Below are 17349 nucleotides of genomic sequence, written 5' to 3'. Positions count from 1 at the left end.
CCGATCATCCATTTAAACATGCGCATTGCCGCAGATGCTGTGATCTGTATTGATCACGGCATCTGAGGAGTTAGTTGCGCAATCACTGATGTCCGCCATTACCGGTGGGTCCCTGGCTGCTGATAGCAGCCGGGACCTGCAGCACATGATGCGAGCACCGTTCCGGTAGATGTACGTCCTGGTGCGTTAAGTACCAGGGCATCAGGACGTACATTTACGTCATATGTCGTTAAGGGGTTAAGAAAACTAGGCTGGGCTCAGCAGCTGCATCTAAACTAGCAGAGCCCATTGTGCGCTGACAAAGTACTGATTTTGTACTTATTTGTCAATACATACCGTATATTTGAAGAGGGTAAATTCAATAACAGGACAAATTCAAGCCAGATTTGGGCATGTGACTGCCATTCAGCTACAGTATAGAATCAGCTCCTTCCCTAAGCAGTTGGTAGTTCCCAGAAAAGAAGATGCTAACCAGAGATTGATCTCTCTCTGCTAAAATTAAGTAAACCCTGTTTCCCTGTAATACTGAGGGAAATCATTGACTTGTCAATAAAATAACTTTTTTCAAATACATTTAATCTACTGTCACTTTTCGTCAAAAAGCAATAGGTCCTCTCTAAACGGAAGACAGAAAAGATACTAAAAGAGGTCCAGCATACAAGCAACACAACTGTCATTCACTACACAAGACTCACTTCTGCACTTTGGGGTACTGCATCTCTTGAATGGAGTTTGTGGATTCAGTCTGACGTTCTTTTAAATGTCTGGGCCAGATGTTGTCAACCCAGTCTATTTGATCTACCTGTTTAGAACACAAAAAGTATGACACAATTAGGAGAAAAAAAGCTTGACACAGAGGCAAAAAACAAACAAAAAACAAACAAACAAAAAACAGGAGACTAGAGATGAGGCAGGGAAGAATGAAGAGCAAAAAGCAACTAGAAAGATAGACAGCTGAAAGCTGCGAACAGTGAACAAATGATTGTGGGGAGACTGGCACAAAAGCAGTGCACTTGAAGACAACTTAAAGAAGCACGTCAGAAATGTTTTTTTTTTTTTTTTTATACAGTGCAGCATAGAGAGTAAGCCATTAGAGAATAAAGAAGAGGCTCTTGCCATCTTGAATCCTATGTCTCATGTAATATGGTTTCCTAAAGCAGCCAACATTCCTCATAATGCCTTTAGCTTTGCAAAAAGGGAGGGGGGAGGGGAGTCTCATCACTACACTAGAGCAGAGACCTATCTATGTGTAGCAGGCAATATATAATTGACACACAACTTCTTTATTCTATACAGAAATACAGCTACAGTGTCTCCATTCTCCATATTAGCACTAAAACAGCGGAGAGCAGATGTCAGGCCTCACTACAGAAATAGCACACAGAATGAGACAGGTAGTGTTTTGGTCACCTTTTATTTCTTTTTTTTTCCTGTGAAGAGATGTGACCATAAATCAGCAATTTGGTATTTTTTGTGTGTACGCTGTTCACTGATCAATACCACAACATTTTTATGGTTTGACATTTCCACACAGCTATACCAAATGCATTTATTTTTTGCCTATTTTTGTAAAATAGGATAATTTGGCGGGGGGGGGGCCTTATTCATTTTTACTTTATTTTTCCTTTTTTTTCAAAACATAGGCAGAACTGGCAAGTGGAACTCCAGCCTCCATATTGACTCATGAGCCCCGCGATTGTGCCGCAGTTGGTAGGGATTGACCGATTATCGGTATGGCCGATAATCACGATTTTGGGCATTATCGGTATCGGCAATTACCTTCCTGATAAGCCGATCATGCCCCGCACCCCGCACCGCGACCGCCCCCCCCCCCCGACCCGCCTCACCACACCGCCCCCCCCCCCCCCCCGACCCACCGCGTCGCACCCCCCACCGTAGTGCTGGGCGGTATACCGGTATGAACTGGATACCGTTTTTTTTTCTCCCACGGTATGGATTTTTGCCCATACCGCTATACCGGTCGGGCCCCTCCCCCACCCTCCGAGTCAATAAAAAAAATTTAACTTACCCGTAATGGGGGTGGTCCGGGCCATCCATCCTTCGTGTAGTGTCCGGCGGCATTCCGGGTGGAGGGTGAACTAGTCCGGGCTGTACTTCTTCTTCGGGGGTCCTCTTCTCCACTTCAGGCAGGCTCCGGCCTAGTACGCTGCATAGACACTGCTACGCCGTGACGTCAGGTGCGTTGCTGCGCACGGGTGTCACTGCGCAGCGGCGTCTATGCTGCATTACTAGGCCGGAGCCTGCCCGGAGTGGAGAAGAGGAGCCCTCTGAGAAGAAGTACAGCCCGGACCGGTTCACCCTCTACCCGGAATGCCGCCGGACACTACAGGAAGGATGGATGGCCCGGACTACCCTGACAGGTAGGGGGAGAGAAGCGAGTGGCGGAGGCGGCCTATGGCACCGCAAAAGCCACTGCAGTGCATTTATTTAAAGCGCCCCCTTTAAATCATTGATCTGCAGCAGTGTCGCGGGGGGATAAATAGCCAATAACTTATACCGATATTCCGGTATAAGTTATCGGCTATCGCCCCTAACCTCCACCGATTATCGTATCGGTATCGGCCCTAAAAAAAACGATATATCGTTGGTCCAATATATCTCTGTATGCTCCCAAAAACTTCAGATGTCATGATGAGTATTGTATCAGGCAAACCTTTCAATGACAAAATCATCAACAAACCAAACCATAACGCAGTCAAAGCAAAAGTAAACCTGTAAAAAAAATAAATGTTGGCATAAGTACAATGAGCAGTAGACTGTAGACCGCCACTTAAATTGGGTCACTGTGGTAAAGCTCCCAAGTGTGTGTGTGTGTCGCTCAGGACAGGTTCCACTCACAACAGGCCTCGCCATCGTCGACCAAAGAAGTTGAGTGCACATGCTCAGCATCATGTCTAGAGGTTGTCAATGGGAAACAGATGTATGAGTGCTGCCAGAATTGCTGCAGTAGTTGAAGGGGTTGGGGGGGGGGGGGGGGGTCAGCCTGTCAGTGCTCAGACAGTATGCACCACACTGCATCAAATTGGTCAGCATATTGTCTCATGTCCTAAGGTCCAATGAGACCAACATAAACTTATTTGGTTCAATTGGTGTCAACCATGTGTGATGACTGTAGAAAAGTGAAACACTTTTACGTCTCCTCTGGTTGCCAAGCATGGTAGTGGGAGTGTCATGGTCTGGGCATGCATGAATACTGCTGGCCCTGAGGAACTTCAGTTCAATGAGGGAACCATGAATGAAAACATGTTCTACGAACACCCACGTGGCCCCCGAATTCTATTCCAACCAAATACTCTCTACAAAAGCCCAATGGCGTTCCTTTCCTTCTGAGCCCTATAGTGCCGCCACAGAGCACTTTACATCCACATATGGGGTATGTCCATACTCAGAAGAAATGTTACGAATTTTGGGGGGCTTTTTCTCCAATTACACCTTGTGAAAATGAAAAATGTGGGGTAACACCAGAATTTTAGTGAAAAAAAATCTAATTTTTCATTTTCAAGTCCAACTTTAGCGAAAATTCATCAAACACCTGCGGGGTGTTAAGGCTCATTGTACCCCTTGTTACATTCCATAAGGGGTATAGTTTCCCAAATAGTGTGCCATGTGTTTTTTTTTTTTTTTTTGCTATTCTGGCACCATGGGGGCTCCCTTAATGCGACATTTCCCCTAAAAACCATTTCAGCAAAATTCACTCTCCAAAAGCCCATTGTCGCCCCTTACCTTCTAAGCCCTCTAGAGCAACCACAGAGCACTTTACATCCACATATTGGGTTTTTCCATACTATAAGAAATAGTGTTACAAATTCTGGGGGGCATTTTCTTCTATTAAAACTAACATTTTAGTGGAAAAAAATGTTTTCTTCTTTTACACATCCCACTTTAACAAAAAGTCATCAAACACCTGTGAGTTAAGGCTCACTGTACCCCTTGTTATGTTCCTTGAGAGGTGTAGTTTCCTAAATGGTGTGCCATGTGGGGTTTCTTTGCTGTTCTGGAACCATGGAGGCTTCCTAAATGCGACATGCCCCCAAAACAGCAATCAGCAAAATTCGCTCTCCAAAATCCCATTGTCGCTCCTTCCCTTCTGCGCCCTCCAGTGCGCTTGCAGAGCACTTTACGCCCACATATGAGTGAGGTATTTCCTTACTCGAAATTGGGTTACAAATTTTGGGGGGCTTTTCTCCTTTCACCCCTTGTAAAAAGAATAAATAAATGGGTCTACAAATACATGTTAGTGTAAAAAAATTAAGATTTTAAATTTCTCCACTTTGCTGCTATTCCTGTGAAAAACCTAAAGGATAAATAAACTTTCTGAATGTCATTTTGAATACATTGTGGGGTGCAGCTTTCATAATGGGGTCCATTTTGGGGTATTTCAAACATAAAGACCTTCAAATTCACTTCAATTTTAAATTTTTTGTGAAAATTTGTAAAATTGCTGCTATACGTTCAAGCCCTCTAATGTCTTCAAAAAGTAAAAACATGTCAACTTTAACCCCTTAACGACACAGGACATCAACCTACATCCTAGTGCCCTGGTACTTAGCGCACCAGGATGTACATGACCGCGCGCACCGGAGTGGTGCTCATGTCATGCGCGGCAAGTCACAGCTGCAGGTCCGGTATTGGCGGACATCATCCATCATGCTGATGGGCACCATTAATCCCCAATATGCCGTGATCAATACAGATCAAGGCATATGCAGAAGTGCGGTCTGAAAAATGGATGATCAAATTGCTCGCGGCACTGCAGCGGGGATCTGATCATCCATTATGGCGGCCGGAGGTCCCCTCACCTGCCTCCATCCATCCCCAGGGGTCTTCTGCTCTGGTCTGAGATCGAGCAGACCAGAGCAGAAGATCGCCAAAAACACTGATCAGTGCTATGCCCTATGCATAGCACTGAACAGTATTAGCAACCAAATGATTGCTATAAATAGTCCCCTGTGGGGACTATTAAAAAGTGTAAAAAAAAAAAACTAAATTTTTTTTAAAAATCTCCTACCCAAATAAAAATGTAAATCATCCTTTTTTTTCCCATTTTACCCCCAGAAAGTGTAAAAAAATGTATTAATAAACATATCTGGTATATCTGCATGCGTAAATATATGAACTATCAAAATATAATGTTATTGATCCTGTACGGTGAACGGCGTAAACTTAAAAAAACTAAAAAGTCCACAATTTCTGCTTTTTGTCACGTAGTATTCTAAAATTTTACATTTTTAAAAAATTAATTAAAAGTTTCATATATGCAATTGAGGTATCAATAAAAAGTGCAGCTCACAGCACAAAAATGAGCCCTCAGCTTATATGGAAAAATGAAAAAGTTATAGGTCTTCAAAATAGAGGGATTTAAAAAGCACTAATTTGGTTAAAAAGTTTGTGATTTTTTTAAAGCGGGACCATAATAGAAAAATATGTAATAATAGGAATCATTTTAATCGTATTGAGCCACAGAATAAGGAAAACATGTCATTTTTACTATAAAGTGTACAGTGTGAAAACAAAAACTTCCAAAATGTGCTAAATTGCTTTCTTTTCAATTTCCCCACACAAATAGTATTTTTTATTTTTTTTTATGTCACCACACATTTTATGGTAAAATGACTGATGTCATTACAAAGGACAAGTGGTTGCGCAAAAAAACAAACCCTCATACTCGTCTGTGGATGGAAATATAAAGGGTTATGATTTTTAGAAGGGGAACAAAAAATGCAAAAATAAAATTGGCTGAGTTCTTAAAGGGGAACTCCGGTGGAAATTTTTTTTTGACAAATCAACTGGTGCCAGAAAGTTAAACAGATTTGTAAATTACTTCTATTTAAAAATCTTAACCCTTCTAGTACTTCTCAGCTGCTTTATACTACAGATAAACTACAGAGAAATTTGTGAAGTTCTTTTCAGCCTGACAACAGTGCTCTCTGCTGACACCTCTGTCCGTGTCAGGACTGTCCAGAACAGGAGGTTTTCTATGGGGATTTGCTTCTAATCTGGGCAGTTCCTGACACGGACAGAGGTGTCAGCAGAGAGCACTGTTGTCAGGCAGAAAAGAAATTTACAAATTTCTCTGTTTTATATAGCAGCTAATATGTACTAGAAGGATTAAGATTTTTTAATAGAAGTAATTTACAAATCTATAATATAAAAGAGTTGGAGAGGCTCTTGTCTGACTACCCACCAAATAAACCCGGGCTACCTAATTAGACACTTATACCCAAGGTGTCAGATTGTAGTTTGTCTGTAGAAATATATATATATATATATATATATATATATATATATATATATATATATATATATATATATATATATATATATATTAGGGCTCAGGGTTTGAGACAACTGGACAGGTTGTGTTTCAAGTAATATTTAAATTTATTGATTGTATATAATGTGACAATTGAATATTAGATAAAATGTAAATAGCAGCAACTGCGTCTCATAGGGCCCTTGTGTAGGCGCAGCACCAACTATTAAGAACTATGGCATATGTATAGTATAGTATATAAAATATAAAAATATACTTGTAATAAATTTTAAAAGATATAAAATAAGAATATAGAGACCACCATAAACATATATATAGAGAGGGATCTGGGTGGGAGAGTCTTAGTCCATCCACTAAGGTCAATAATCCCCTCTCATAAAAAAGTCCTGCTCATATAGATCGATTCTGGTATTGTGGTAACCAATGGCAACCATAAGGTTAGTAACCCGTAGCAACCGTTCAGATGAGTCCGGCTATTTAAGCACTTCAACGTTTAAGTAGAAGATAAACTTGCTATCAGCGAAGAATAAGTGCTGCTGAAGAAAGGACTGAGACAGTCCTGAAACGCCTCCAGCGTCCCCTCAATACCTATTGAGACCACCAGTATATTTGCCCTGCTTAAGTCAATAGCAGTCCGATACCGGACAATAAACTGTCAATCACCCGACACCCGGTGAAGGAGACATCCGCACCTCGCTGCCACGAGGACGCCACCGGCACATGTACGTGCGCATTCGCAGAACCGCTGCGACAACACCACCCGCAACCCACCATCTACCAACATCACCACTGTGGGAGACGGCCGAGTCTCCGGTGATGCTGCCGCTCACCAAGACAGCTACTCAGTGCTAATACACTGCGGGATTACACAGCGCATCAGGAGGAGATCGCAGCATCCCCGTGAAGTTCAGCGCATCAGTGTCCGGGAGCGGTGAGATACAAAGTATCATACAAATATGCATGCATATTAACAGTGACTGCACACTAGCTGTTCATGTTGAATATTGTCTACAAATAGCAAGTTTATCTTCTACTTAAACGTTGAAGTGCTTAAATAGCCGGACTCATCTGAACGGTTGCTACGGGTTACTAACCTTATGGTTGCCATTGGTTACCACAATACCAGAATCGATCTATATGAGCAGGACTTTTTTATGAGAGGAGATTATTGACCTTAGTGGATGGACTAAGACTCTCCCACCCAGATCCCTCTCTATATATATGTTTATGGTGGTCTCTATATTCTTATTTTATATCTTTTAAAATGTATTACAAGTATATTTTTATATTTTATATACTGTACTATACATATGCCATAGTTCTTAATAGTTGGTGCTGCGCCTACACAAGGGCCCTGTGAGACGCAGTTGCTGCTATTTACATTTTATCTAATATTCAATTGTCACATTATATACAATCAATAAATTTAAATATTACTTGAAACACAACCTGTCCAGTTGTCTCAAACCCTGAGCCATAATATATATATATATATTTCTACAGATAATTTACAAATCTGTTTAACTTTCTGTCACCAGTTGATTTGTCAAAAAAAAAATTCCACCGGAGTTCCCCTTTAACCTCTTCAGGACCCATGACGTATGCATACGTCATCACACCCTGGGTCTTAAGGACCCATGACGTATGCATATGTCATGGTCTTTTCCTGGTCTCCGCGCTCACCCGGCGGAGATCGGAAGCGGATCTCTGCTGAAATCCTTCAGCAGGGATCCAGGGCAGACGCCGAGGGGGGTCCCGGGACCCCCACATATCTGCGATCGTCACAGATCGCTTGCAAAATCATGCAAGCGATCTGCTCCGATTCCGGGTATTCGGGTCACTTGTGACCCGATGACCCGCAAAAAAGAAGGTGATCAGCGGTGTACGATCCCCTTCGGTTGCTGGGAGCGGTGACAATACTGTCACCGCCCCAGCAACACTGCTATTGGCCGGCGATCATCCGGCCAATAGCAGCGCGGCAGAGGAGGGGTTAACGGACCTCTCACGCAGCTTTGCGCGCTCGCTCGAGTTCAGTAAGCGGGCAATGCTGTGTGAAGAGGACTGGGACCCCCCCCTCTATGCTCCAGAGCCCCCTCACAGAAGACGATTGCCCCCCTAGTGCAGGGAAAGTGTGTCCCTTAGGGAAAGGTAGGTAAACTGAAAGTAAAAGTAACATAAAAGTAAAAAAAAATACCCCCCCACCCCCCTGACCCCCGAATAGGCCCCTAGGGTCCTGTGATCAGTGTCACCCGGGACCTATTAGGGGTTCAGGGCGCTGCGTGCGCCACCCCTTTTTTTTTGGCAGCAGCGTGTTTTTTTTATTTTTTTCCATTATAACGGTGTGTGAGTGATAATCACACACCGTTATATAAAGTATTACACCAAGCACCACACTACATACTTCCCCGCCCCCCCCCCCCCCGCACACACCCCCTTCCACCCCCGCCACCGCCCCTCCCCCACCCACCGTAGAAAAAAGGCCGGGCATTTTCGGCAGTGGAGGCTTACGCTTTTTTTAGCCTCCGACTCCGAATCTGCCAGTGAGGACGATGAAGATCCTACATTTTTGTGTTCTTCATCGTCCTCCTCATCATCTAGCAGTGATGATGAGTCCCCTGTACGGCGGCGGAGACGCCGCCAGGCGAGGCCACGCACCCCCCATGATAGTGACCCAGTGGCCGACACTAGTACGAGTGGCAATGCTGCTCGTAATAGGAGTCCAGCCCCCCAGACAAGTGCACCGGAGCCCCCTTCAGATGAACTGATCTGGACTTTTTAAAGTTTTTTTTCAGTGACAGCCTGGTCAATCTAATGGTGGAGCAAACGAACTTGTACGCCCAGCAGTTCATTGCCCACCACCCAGATTTGTTTTTGGCCAGGTCCAATGAATGGCGCGCCATTGATGCAGCGGAAATGAGGACATTTTGGGGCCTCACGCTGCATATGGGCCTGGACAAAAAAAACAAGTGTCCGTCATTACTGGAGCGGGGACGTCCTCTACCAGACCCCGCTTTACAGTATGGCGATGACACGGAAGCGGTACGAGGCGATTCGGAAATGCCTGCATTATGCAGATAATGAGGCATGTCCGCCCCAAGGTGATCCTGCCCATGACCGGCTTTACAAATTGAGGCCGGTCATCGATCACTTTGGGGCCAAATTTTTGGAGGCCTATGTACCGCTCAGGGACCTCTCGGTAGATGAGTCTCTCATCAGTTTTAAGGGGAGACTCATCTTCCGCCAGTATATTCCCTCGAAGCGGGCGCGGTATGGCGTGAAGCTCTATAAACTCTGCTAGAGTACCTCCGGGTACACTCTCAAGTTTAGAGTGTATGAGGGACGAGATTCCCGTATTGAACCCCCAGATTGTTCCCCCACTCTGGGGGAAAATCGTTTGGGACCTTATGCACCCATTGCTGGATAAGGGTTACCACGTGTACGTGGATAACTTTTATACCAGCATCCCTCTCTTCACATCCCTTGCCGCCAGATCCACGTCCGCTTGTGGGACCGTGCGGAGGAACCAGAGAGGCCTCCCTCTAAATTTTGTTAAGATGCCTATCCCCAAGGGTGAGTCCCGTGCCCTTACCCATGATAACCTGTTGTTGGTGAAGTATAAGGATAAGAGGGATGTCCTTATGCTCACCACTATTCATGGGAATGGCAGCACCCCTGTCCCTGTGCGAGGTACCGTGGGACCGGTCCTCAAGCCCGATTGTATTCTGGACTACAATCTGTATATGGGGGGAGTTGATCTCTCAGATCAAGTCCTCAAGCCATACAACGCCATGCGGAAAACACGGGCATGGTACAAAAAAGTTGCGGTCTACTTGGTACAGGTTGCCATGTACAACGCTTTTGTACTATCCCAGAATGCTGGCAACACAGGGACATTCTTCCAGTACCAAGAAGAAGTCCTAAGGTTCCTGATCTTTGCTGACCGGGAAAGATCAGGCCGGACTTCCCAAGGGTCTGGAGTTGTAGGCGCCAGGATCGTCCCAGGCCAGCACTTTCCAGGTGTGATCCCCCACAGTGGAAAGTCGGGACGATCCCAGAAAAGATGCAGAGTGTGTCACAAGAAGGTGAGACGGAAGGACACCACGTATCAGTGTGACACTTGCCCAGATAATCCGGGCCTCTGCATAGGCTGCTTCAGGGAGTATCACACTTCCATGGAGCACTAAATTTTCCCTTTACATTTTAATTTTCCATAATTTGACCAATGTACAAAGTCCAGAGTACATTCCAAATTTTAACCCCCATAAACCACTAAATTGCCCAAAAAAACTTTTGGGGGGTATTTTCTGATATTAACCCTTGCAAAAATGTGAAATTTGGGGGGAAACACATTTTAGTGAAAAAAAAATAAAAATAATTTACATATGGAAAAGTCGTGAAACCCCTGTGGGGTATTAAGGCTCACTTAATTCCTTGTTACGTTCCTCATGGGGTCTAGTTTCCAAAATGGTATGCCATGTGGGGTTATTTTGCTGTTCTGGCACTATAGAGGCTTAGTAAATGCGACATGCCCCCCTAGCAAAATTTGCTCTCAAAAAGCCAAATATTACTCCTTCTCTTCTGAGCATTATAGTTCGCCCGTAGTGCACTTCAGGGGAACTTATGGGGTACCTCCATACTCAGAAGAGATGGGGTTACAAATTTTGGGCAGTATTTATGGCTATTAACCCTTGCAAAAATGTGAAATTTGGGGGGGAAACACACATTTTAGTGAAAAAAAAAATGTACATATGGAAAAGTCGTGAAACCCCTGTGGGGTATTAAGGCTCACTTAATTCCTTGTTATGTTCCTCAAGGGGTCTAGTTTCCAAAATGGTATGCCATGTGGGTGTTTTTGCTGTTCTGGCACCATAGGGGCTTCCTAAATGCAATATGCCCCGCAAAAACCATTTCAGAAAAACGTACTCTCCAAAATCCCCTTGTCGCTCCTTCGCTTCTGAGCCCTCTACTGAGCCCGCCGAACACTTTACATAGACATATGAGGTATGTGCTTACTCGAGAGAAATTGGGCTACAAATATAAGTATACATTTTCTCCTTTTACCCCTTGTAAAAATTCAAAAATTGGGTCTACAAGAACATGCGAGTGTAAAAAATGAAGATTGTGAATTTTCTCCTTCACTTTGCTGCTATTCCTGTGAAACACCTAAAGGGTTAAAACGCTGACTGAATGTGATTTTGAATACTTTGGGGGGTGCAGTTTTTATAATGGGGTCATTTGTGGGGTATTTCTAAGATGAAGAGCCTTCAAATTTACTTCAAACCTGAACTGGTCCCTGAAAAATAGTGAGTTTTGAAATTTTGTGAAAAATTGGAAAATTGCTGCTGAACTTTGAAGCCCTCTGGTTTCTTCCAAAAGTAAAAACTCGTCAATTTTATGATGCAAACATAAAGTAGACATATTGTATATGTGAGTAAAAAAAAAATGTTATTTTGAATATCCATTTTCCTTACAAGCAGAGAGCTTCAAAGTTAGAAAAATGTAAAATTTACAAATTTTTCATCAAATTTTGGGATTTTTCACCAAGAAAGGATGCAAGTTACCAAAAAATTTACCACTAAGTTAAAGTAGAATATGTCACGAAAAAACAAACTCGGTCATTACGCCCCCTCCCATAGACTTGCATTAAGCGGACGGGCCGTGATGTCACAAGGGGCAGAGCCATGACGTCACGCTGCTCCGTCCCCAGTATCGCCCGTCATTACACACAGAGCGAACTCGCTCTGTGCAGTAATGAGAGCACGGTGCCACAGCGGGGATCCCAGGGGTCCCCAGCAGCGGGACCATGGCGATCTGACATCTTATCCCCTATCCTTTGGATAGGGGATAAAATGTCTAGGGGCGGAGTACCCCTTTAAGGGGTTAAGATGCAAACATAAAGTAGACATATTGTATATGTGCATCGATATATAATTTATTTGGCATGTCCATTTTCCTTACACGCAGAGAGCTTCAAAGTTAGAAAAATTTAAAAAATGTTAAATTTTTCAAGAAATGATGCAAGTATCAACAAACATTTACACTAACATAAAGTATACTATGTTATTAAAAAACAAGCTCGGAATCAAATTCATAAGTAAAATCATCGCAGAGTTATTCATGTATAAAGTGACAGAGGTCAGATTTGCAAAAAATTCTCTCGTTTTTAGGGTCAAAATGGACTCCATCCCCAAGGGGTTAATAAAGCACAGTGGATCAACACCAGCAGATTACATTACATGGCTCCCCAAGTCATAATATATTGGGGATTTGGGGTTTTCATTAGCTGTAAGCCATAATCTTTATAATTATGACAAATCACGGCTTGAACCATCTTGCTTTGCATGTAATGTATGTGCATGTAAAGACTTGGGAGTACTGGTGGACAGTAAACTCTAGTGATCAGTGCCAGGCAGCAGCTGCCAAGGCTAACAAAGTCATGGGATGTATCAATTGAGGCAGAGGCACATGATAAGGACATAGTTTTGCCTCTTTATAAATCACTAGTCAGGCCACATATGGAATATTGTGTCCAATTCTGGGCACCTGTATATAAAAAGGACATGGTATGGGAGAATTACAGTACCAAGAAAGGTTATCAAGCTTGGGCTTATTTATTTTAGAGAAAAGACATCTATGGGGTGATCACAATGTACAAATATATGAATGGACAATACAGAGACCTTTCTAGTTCTTTTTTTATACCTAGGCCAATAAACATGACAAGGGGGCATCCTCTACGTCTAGAGGAAAGAAAGTTTCACCATCATCACAGAGAGAGAAGTGAGACTATGGAACTCTCTGACACATGATGTTGTGATATCTGACTGAATAAACAAGTTTTTCTGAAAAATGTAACATTATGGGTTATGGATAGTAGATTTAGGTGGACAGAATGTTGATCCAGTGATTTATTCTGGTCGGGAAGGAATTTTTCCTCTGTCATGGGGCAGTTGGCATCAGCCTCATTGGGGGGGGGGGGGGGGGGATAAGGGGGGGTTGCCTTTCTCTGTACCAACACAGTATGGTTTTAGGTTCAACTCGATGGACTCTTCTTTTTTCAACATTACAAACTATGTTACTATGTAAAAGACCTTTGATAGGCAAGGTTGGCCATTAATGTTTGCCACCCCTCAAAAGTTTGGAATCTCAGGCCAGTTCCTGACTGTGCTGCAGGGACTTTACCCCTATTGCTAACATCAAATTGCCCCCATCAAAAGTATGCTGGTTTCCTGCTCTTCAACCCCATAAGGACTAGGGGTTTTTCAGTTCTTGCATTTTCGTTTTTTCCTCCTTACCTTAAATAAATCATAACTATTAGAATTTTGCACCTAAAAATCCATATGATGGCTTATTTTTTGCGCCACCAATTCTATTTGTAATGACGTCAGTCATTTTACCCAAAAATCTACGGCGAAACGGAAAAAAAAAATAATTGGGACTTCTTTATCTTTTTATTCATTTTTTCACGATATAAAAAGTGACCAAAAATGCACCATTTTGGACTTTGGAATTTTTTTGCGTGTACGCCATTGACAGTGCGGTTTAATTAACAATATATTTTTATCATTCAGACATTTCCGCACGCGGCAATACCACATGTTTATTTTTATTTACACTTTTTTATGGGAAAAGGGGGGTGATTTAAACTTTTATTAGGGGAGGTGTTAGATCTTTATTCACTTTTTTTCCCACTTTTTTTTTGCAATGTTATAGCTCCCATAGAGAGCTATAACACTGCACACACTGATCTTTTACATTGATCAGTGGTTTCTCATAAGAAACCACTGATCGATGATTATGCCGCTTGACTGCTCATGCCTGGATCTCAGGCACTGAGCAGTCATTCGGCGATCAGGCAGCATGGAGGCAGGTAAGGACCCTCTGTCTGTCTTGTAAGCTGTTTGGGATGCTGCGATTTTGCCGCGGCGATCCCGAACAGCTCCCTGAACTAACCGGCATTGTTTTACTTTCACTTTAGACGCGGCGTTCAACTTTGAACGCCATGTCTAAAGGGTTAATAGCGTGCGGCACCACCATCCGTGCTGTGCGCTATTAGCCCCGGGTCCCGCCGTGGGCCCGCATTATAGAACGGGAGCGGACTCATGACGTACCAGTACGTTATGGTTCCTTAAGAGGTTAACAGGACCTGCCAGGGATGTCCGTTATCCCCGTTGATTTTTGTTCTTTGTATTAAGTCTCTGGCCTTCTTGATATAGAGGGACCCGGACATTTCTAGTTCTGGTTACAGGGCAGGGAATTCGAATCTGTTTGCGGATGATGTCCTCCTGACCTTAATGCCTCTTCCTACTCTTTATAGGGCTCTCGCACTTCCCAGTCTACTCATCTCCTTCTAATATTCTACTTTAAATGGTCCCTTTAAGTATTTAGGGGAATCCCTTACTCCCCCAATATACCTTTTTATATGCTGCAAACTTCCCTCCTCAGTTTCGGAGATTAGGGACCAAATTGAACTATGGCGGTCGCACTTTATTTCCTTTTTTGGTCGTATCGCTGCAGTTAACATAACAATGCTTCCCAAACTGTTGTACTTTCTTGAAACCCTCCTGATTAGGGTCCCTCCAGTAAGCAATTTTTTTTCATTTATCCGGGATGCCAAATGACACCGGTTGCCTATGTTGCTGATGCTGGCCGGCAAATCCATGGGGGGGGGGGGGGGTAGGGCTGGCAGTACCAGTACCGGATATAACCAAATACTAACTAGCAGCCTACCTCCGCCATCTACAGTGGGGCAAAAAAGTTGTATTTAGTCAGCCCACTTAAAAAGATGAGGTATATCTCAACTGATCGCCATAATGATTAAAAAAAATAAAATAAAACCACATAAAATCACTGCCTGATTTTTTAAGAATTTATTTGCAAATCATAGTGGAAAGTAAGTATTTGGTCAACAACAAAAGTTCATCTCAATACTTTGTTATTTACAGTTTGTTGGCAATGACAGCGGTCAAAAGCTTTCTCTAAGTCTTCACAAGGCTTTCACACACTGTTGCTGGTATTTTGGCCCATTCCTCCATGCAGATCTCCTCTAGAACAGTGATGTTTTGGGGAAGGAGGTTTTCACTCAAAATCTCATGACACATGGCCCCATTCATTCTTTTATTTACACGGATCAGTCATCCTGGTCCCTTTGCTTAAAAACAGCCCCAAAGCATGCTGTTTTCACCCCCATGCCTCACAGTAGGTATGGTGTTCTTTGGATGCAACTCAGCATTCTTTCTTCTTCAAACACAATGAGCTGAATTTTTACAAAAAAGTTCTACTTTGGTTTCATCTGACCATATGACATTCTCCCAATCCTCTTCTGGATCATCCAGATGCTCTCTAACAAAAGTCAGATAGGCCTGGACATATACTGGCTTAAGCAGGGGGACATGTCTGGCACTGCATGATTTGAGACCCTGGCGGCGTAGTGTGTTACTGATGGTAGCCTTTGTTAATTTGGTCCCAGTTCTCTGCAGCTCATTCACCGTGTGGTTCTGGGATTTTTGCTCACCGTTCTATTGCAGATTCAGTCTTCCCAGCCTGGTGCAGGTCTACACCTACAATTTTGTTTCTGTTGTACTTCGACAGCTCTTTGGTCTTGGTCATAGTGGAGTTTGGAGTGTGACTGTTTGACGTTGTGGACAGGTGTCTTTTATACCGATAACAAGATCAAACAGGTGCCATTAACACAGGTAACGAGTGGAGGACAGAGGAGACTCGAAGTTACAGATCTGTGAGAGCCAGAAATCTTGCTTGTAGGTGACTAAATAATTATGACTTAATACTTTTTTGCCCCACTGTAGCTTACTGGTCCTCCTACCACACCTACAGCAGATGGATGGAGATTGAGAAGCTCTGGTTGGTCCCTGTCCACCCGAACTCCTTCCTATGAACTACAACCCCCCGCCGGTCTCCATAGGCCCCATGGCACTGTATAAACATAATTGGGATACTGCGCTACAAAAAACTAACCTCTTTTACTCCTCTCCACTATTATCCTTCCTTTATCACCCTGAATTGCCTGCTAGTATGACTTCGGAAATGGTGAAGGCATGGGGATCTAGAGGGCTTTTTTTCTATGCAATTGTAGTTGATGCCTTACTCCAGGGGTCCTCAAACTACGGTCCACGGGCCACATGCGGCTCGCAGAGTGCATTTACCCGGCCCGTCAGGTGTTTTTACCTCGGGACATCCCTGTGTTCCGAAAGATGCGTTCGGAACACAGGGACGCCTCTGTTAAGGCCCTGCAGGGACATCACTGACGTCCAATGCGTGCGCCCATGGCAACCGAGCGTGGAGGAGCCAGGAGGAAGTAAGAAGGACGCACGCTGGCAGTTGGTAAGTGTTTACCAGCGGCGCATCAGCTTCGGTGTTCTGACCACCGATCTTCCGGTCCTGCTATGGCCGGAATGGTGGTCGGAACACTGAAGTGGGGCAGTACACAGGCATACAGCCTCCAGCTCTACTGTATCGCTGGAGGCTGTATGCCTGTGGGGGAACGATACTGCACCTAATGTGGGGGACTATACTGCCAGCCTAATGTGGGGGACTATACTGCCAGCCTAATGTGGGGGAACATACTGCCAGCCTAATGTGGGGACTATATTGCACCTAATGTGGGGGGACATACAGCCAACGTAATGTGGGGGACTATATTGCCCCTAATGTGGGGGAACATACTGCCAGCCTAATGTGGGGGAACTATACTGCAAACTAAATGTGGGGGGAACTATACTGCAAACTAAATGTGGGGGAACTATACTGCCAACCTAATGTGGGGGAACTATACTGCCAACCTAATGTGGGAGGAACTATACTGCCAACCTAATGGGGGGGGGGACGACTTATACTGCCAACCTAATGTGGGGGGGGGGACTTATACTGCCAGCCTAATGTGGGGGGACTATACTGCCAACCTAATGTGGGGGAACTATACTGCCAACCCTAATGTGGGGGAACTACAAACTAATGTGGGGGATCTATACTGTCAACCTAATGTGGGGGGAACTATGCTGCCAACCTAATGTGGGGAACTGTGCTGCCTACCTTAT

At 43.9% G+C, this 17349-nt stretch overlaps 1 protein-coding gene across 7 annotated transcripts in view; it reads right to left on the bottom strand.

The window, feature by feature from the left end:
* KDM2A (lysine demethylase 2A) overlaps positions 1 to 17349 on the bottom strand; it is a 703602-nt gene that overhangs the window by 379603 nt on the left and 306650 nt on the right. For all 7 annotated transcript variants that reach the window (XM_056531111.1, XM_056531112.1, XM_056531113.1 and 4 more), the window contains one exon: positions 696 to 802. In XM_056531111.1, coding sequence (XP_056387086.1) covers positions 696 to 802 — 107 coding nt within the window. The remainder of the gene's footprint in view (positions 1 to 695; positions 803 to 17349) is intronic.

Source organism: Hyla sarda, chromosome 7, assembly GCF_029499605.1.
Source record: "Hyla sarda isolate aHylSar1 chromosome 7, aHylSar1.hap1, whole genome shotgun sequence".
In the NCBI taxonomy this organism is placed as follows: Eukaryota; Metazoa; Chordata; class Amphibia; order Anura; family Hylidae; genus Hyla; species Hyla sarda.
Note: the sequence above shows the minus strand (reverse complement) of the source record. Positions and strands in the feature narration are given on the sequence as shown.